This window comes from Fonticula alba (assembly GCF_000388065.1).
Source record: "Fonticula alba strain ATCC 38817 unplaced genomic scaffold supercont2.1, whole genome shotgun sequence".
NCBI classification, from domain to species: domain Eukaryota; order Rotosphaerida; family Fonticulaceae; genus Fonticula; species Fonticula alba.
In genome coordinates, this window is record NW_009242971.1 from 2,657,033 (window position 1) to 2,660,956 (window position 3,924).

The 3,924-nt window shown below is 64.1% G+C and overlaps 1 protein-coding gene across 1 annotated transcript; it reads right to left on the bottom strand.

Annotated features, from left to right (window-relative positions):
- Nucleotides 1-240: 240 nt before the first annotated feature.
- Nucleotides 241-2,714, bottom strand: H696_00574 (ATP-binding cassette sub-family F member 2). Its single transcript, XM_009494450.1, has 3 exons — nucleotides 2,600-2,714; nucleotides 1,206-2,379; nucleotides 241-1,052 (listed from the first exon to the last, which is right to left on the bottom strand). The coding sequence occupies exons 2-3, from the start codon at nucleotides 2,374-2,376 to the stop codon at nucleotides 493-495; spliced, it is 1,731 nt and encodes a 576-aa protein (XP_009492725.1). The 5' UTR covers nucleotides 2,377-2,379; nucleotides 2,600-2,714; the 3' UTR covers nucleotides 241-492.
- Nucleotides 2,715-3,924: the final 1,210 nt, after the last annotated feature.

Below are 3,924 nucleotides of genomic sequence, written 5' to 3' on the forward strand. Positions count from 1 at the left end.
CCAGGCCCGGAACTCCCGTAGACTGGGCAGATGTGACCCCCGCTGCCCCCAGACCGCCGGCATTTGGCCTGTCCCCATTCTCCCGGCCCCCCCCCCCCCCGTCTCGGTGGCTTCCCTTTCGGTTGGCGGAAAAGCCATCCCAGGAATAGAACAGGGTGCCCGTGACAGACGCTTAGCTTGAGAGGACAAATGTACAAAGAGGCCCGGCTGCGACGACCGAGCGAGGGAGAGAGAGAGGGGGGGGGGGGGGAGAGTATATTGGAGTGGATATGTGGGGAAGGAGGGAAGCACATTCCGGAGGCTCGTCCAGGCCAGGGACCATGCACGCGCGGTGCGAAGGGGGGGAGGAGGGCGCACGACGGAGAGCCATCGCCGCCGGCACCGCCGCCGCCGCTGCTGCTCTCTCGGCGCCCGGCCTCCCTCTTTCCCTGCAAGGCACACAACAGACGCACCCATGGCCGGAAGGAAAATCCCAACAAGCAAGGACCAAGATTAGTTGTTCTCGACACTCTGACGGAGGGTCTCCTTGTAGGACAGAATGTCACCGTCCCACTTGGTGATGGTCCCCTTGTCGCAAACCCAGATCTCCTCGGCCACTTGGCTGATGAGGCGGAAGTCGTGAGAAACCAGCACCAGACCGCCGTCGAACTCGTTGATGGCATCCGCCAGCGAGTCGATGGTCTCCAGATCCAGATGGTTGGTCGGCTCATCGAGCAGCAGCATTTGAGGGTTGGTGAAGGCCAGCCAGGCGAAAATGACACGGCAGCGCTGGCCATCAGACAGGCTGCTCATCGGAGTCATCTGGGCCTTGCCAGTGAGGCCGAAGCGACCGACCGCGCGGCGCATCTGCTCCACCTCGTTGATCTCCGGGAAGCACTGCATCATGTACTGCACCGGCGAGAGGGACAGGTCCAGGTGCTCGGCCAGATGCTGATGATAGCGGCCGAACTTCAGGTGGTTATGGCGGCGCACCTGGCCAGCCGAGGGGATCAGCCCACCGTCGATGAGCTTCAGCAGGGTGGACTTACCAGCACCGTTGGGGCCGACAAGAGCTGAAGAGGGGGCCGGGGGGGGGAGGGGGGGGGGGGGGGGAAAGTCAGGATCAGAAAACCATCCGGCACCAGCGGCAGGCATCTTTGAAGATGGCGCCAGGGGACGGGAGGGGACAAGCAGAAGAAGCAGAAAGCACCGCCGGCAGAGCGTACCAATGCGCGAATCGAGATCCAGGCCGAAATCCAGGTCCTTGTAGAGCAGCGGCTGGCCCGGGTACCCGAAGGAGACATTCTGCACCATGAGCACCGGCGGCGGCAGCGGCGCACACTCATTGAAACGGAAGTTCAGCACACGCTCCTTGCTGACGGCCTCGGTCAGACCACCGGCAACCACCTTGTTCAGGAGCTTCTCCTTGGACTTGGCCTGACGGGCGAGCTTGGCGCTACCGTGACCGAAGCGAGCAATGTAGTCCTTCATCTTGGCGATGTTCTCCTGCTCCGAGTGGTAGCGCTTCATCTGATGCTCCTCCAGCTCGGCACGAGTCTGGATGTACTGGTCGTAGTTGCCGGAATAGTACTTGAGCTGGCGGTTCTGGCAGTGGATGATGTTGGTGCACACGCCGTTGAGGAAATCCTGCGAGTGGGAAATGATGATCAGGATGCGATCATACTTCTTGAGCTCCATCTCCAGCCACACGCAGGCCTCCAGATCCAGATGGTTGGTCGGCTCATCGAGCAGAAGCATGGACGGCCGGACGAAGAGGGCACGCGCCAGGGCAATGCGCATGCGCCAGCCACCGGAGAAGTCCTTGCACATCTTGGCCTGCATGGCCTTGGTGAAGCCCAGACCGGAGAGCAGCTTGGCCGCGCGCATCTCCGCCGTGTCGGCCTCCAGCTCGTCCAGGCGCTCGTACAGATCCATGAGGTTCTCACTGTCGGCGCCCTCGGCCGTGATGCACTCCTCGATCATGCGCTCCAGCTTGAGGCGCTCCTCGTCGACCTCCATCACGGCGGCCAGGGCCGTCTTCTCCGAGGGCTCGATCTCGCGCTTCAGGTGGAAGACGTCGATGTGGTCCGGGATCGGGATGTCACGCTCGCTGATGGACTCCAGCAGGGTGGACTTGCCGCAGCCGTTCTCACCAATGACACCATACCGGCGACCATGGTTCAGCTCGAGGGTCGTGTCGGCGAAGAGCTCCTGGCCGTGGTACAGCAGGGAGTACTGCTCGATGTGGACATCGCGCGACCGGGGATGCGAGGTCAGGTTGCCGGTCACCGACCGAGGGCTGAACACCTTATCCTGGATGGAGAGCCCACTGATGTCGGGCTCGGCCGCGGCGTTACCGCGGCGGGCGGCCTTACGACGGTCCTTGCTGCGGGACATGGTCTACAAGCACCGGAAGGGGGGGGGGGGTGGAGGAGGAAAGGAGAGGAGGAAGACAGAGGGAGAGAGTAGGCAGGTGTTAGGGGGGGGAGGGGGAGGGGGATGGAGGGGAGGGATGGGTTGGGGGATGGGAGGCGACGAGCATGAAAGGTGGCGGGGCGGGAGGGAACCGCGGGAAATGGAGAACAGACGCAGCGCGGATGGGGCGGGTGTGGTGACGCACAGGAAGGGAAGAAACAAAAAGCGGAGTGGCGGGGGAAGGGAGGGGAGGGGGGGGAGAGAGGGAGGAAGGAGATCGACGTGTCACACAGCAGCGAAGGGAGAGGAGGACAGTCGAGAGGAGGGATGGAAGTCTGGAGGCCGCCGCGCCGGGGCACTGGGGCCTCAGATCAATCTGAGCCTGGTAGACAGGGGCGCGGTCGGACCCGCCGACTCGCACATGCACGCATGCGCACGCGCACAGACTCACACACACACACACACACACACACGCGCACACACGCCGACACCCACTGGAGGCCCCTCGTTGGCGGCAACCAGCATCCGTACTTGTGCGCCCCTCCCTCGGATATGCGCTTTCGCATGTGTGCGTGTCCATGTGCGCGCCACCTATGGGGCGCGCGCCCACTCGGCGGAGCTGTAGAGTCTACACAGTCACCACCGTTTTCCCCTCCGGCCCTGTTGCCCACTTTGTCGCGAGGGTTTTTCCCCGCCCGGCGGGCAAGCACACAGACAAACACATAGACGCGGAGACCAGCGTGGAGACTGCCCCCCCCCCCCCACCTCGGCAGGGAGCGCGGTCCACATCGGCCGCCACCCGGGCTGGCCAAGCGCCCTCACATGTATGACTGGTTTCGGGGCGGGCGGCGGACGGGAACCCGCGCGGGTGGCGGGCGGACCGCAACTTCTTTGCTGGGTCGAGGGACGATCCCCACCAGCCAAACTCGCCCCAACGTAGCCCGCACGCGGACGCGCTGGCGAAAAGGGCGGAATTTTGCCCCAGCCTCGCATCACCGCGTCTCCGGACTCTTCCTGGGAGCCCGCTCTTGGCTGGGCTTGTGTGCCCCCCCCCCCCCCCCACCCCTCGCCCCGCCCATGATGGTATGCTCCTGGCAGCAATCCCAAGCCTGGGCGAGAGAAAGAACGCACAAGAGGAAGGGGGGCGGGAGAGGCCGGGCACCAAAGGAACACCGCAACTACCAACCCTGGCATCGGACGCAGCCTGGGGCGGTGTGGCATACTCGAGAAGAAGGGACGACACCGAGCGCCGGGATGCGGACCAGCATTGAAGCTTTTTTTGCCCACCCAGGCGCAAGCGGGGGTAGGGATCGTTTTTCATGGAGCCGGCCATGAGGCCGGTTTGTGGACATGTGAGTGGCACGTGTGTGTGATCCTCTCATGATTCGCGTTCTTGTATTTCGGATTTTCGATGGCTGTCGTCCGGGTCTCTGTGACCGGACGTCCGCGCCCCTGGATGGATCCTCTGCCGCCAGGCGGGCAGGGGGATGCGTCCATGTCCCGCCGCTGGCCCTCTCTTCTCTCGGGGGG

Excerpts from the sequence above, each read along its gene's own strand:
- H696_00574 (XM_009494450.1), bottom strand. The coding sequence starts at position 2,376 with ATGTCCCGCAGCAAGGACCGTCGTAAGGCCGCCCGCCGCGGTAACGCC. Across the intron at positions 1,053-1,205 it reads GGATCTCGATTCGCGCATTG|CTCTTGTCGGCCCCAACGGT; the intron begins GTACGCTCTGCC and ends CCCCCTCTTCAG.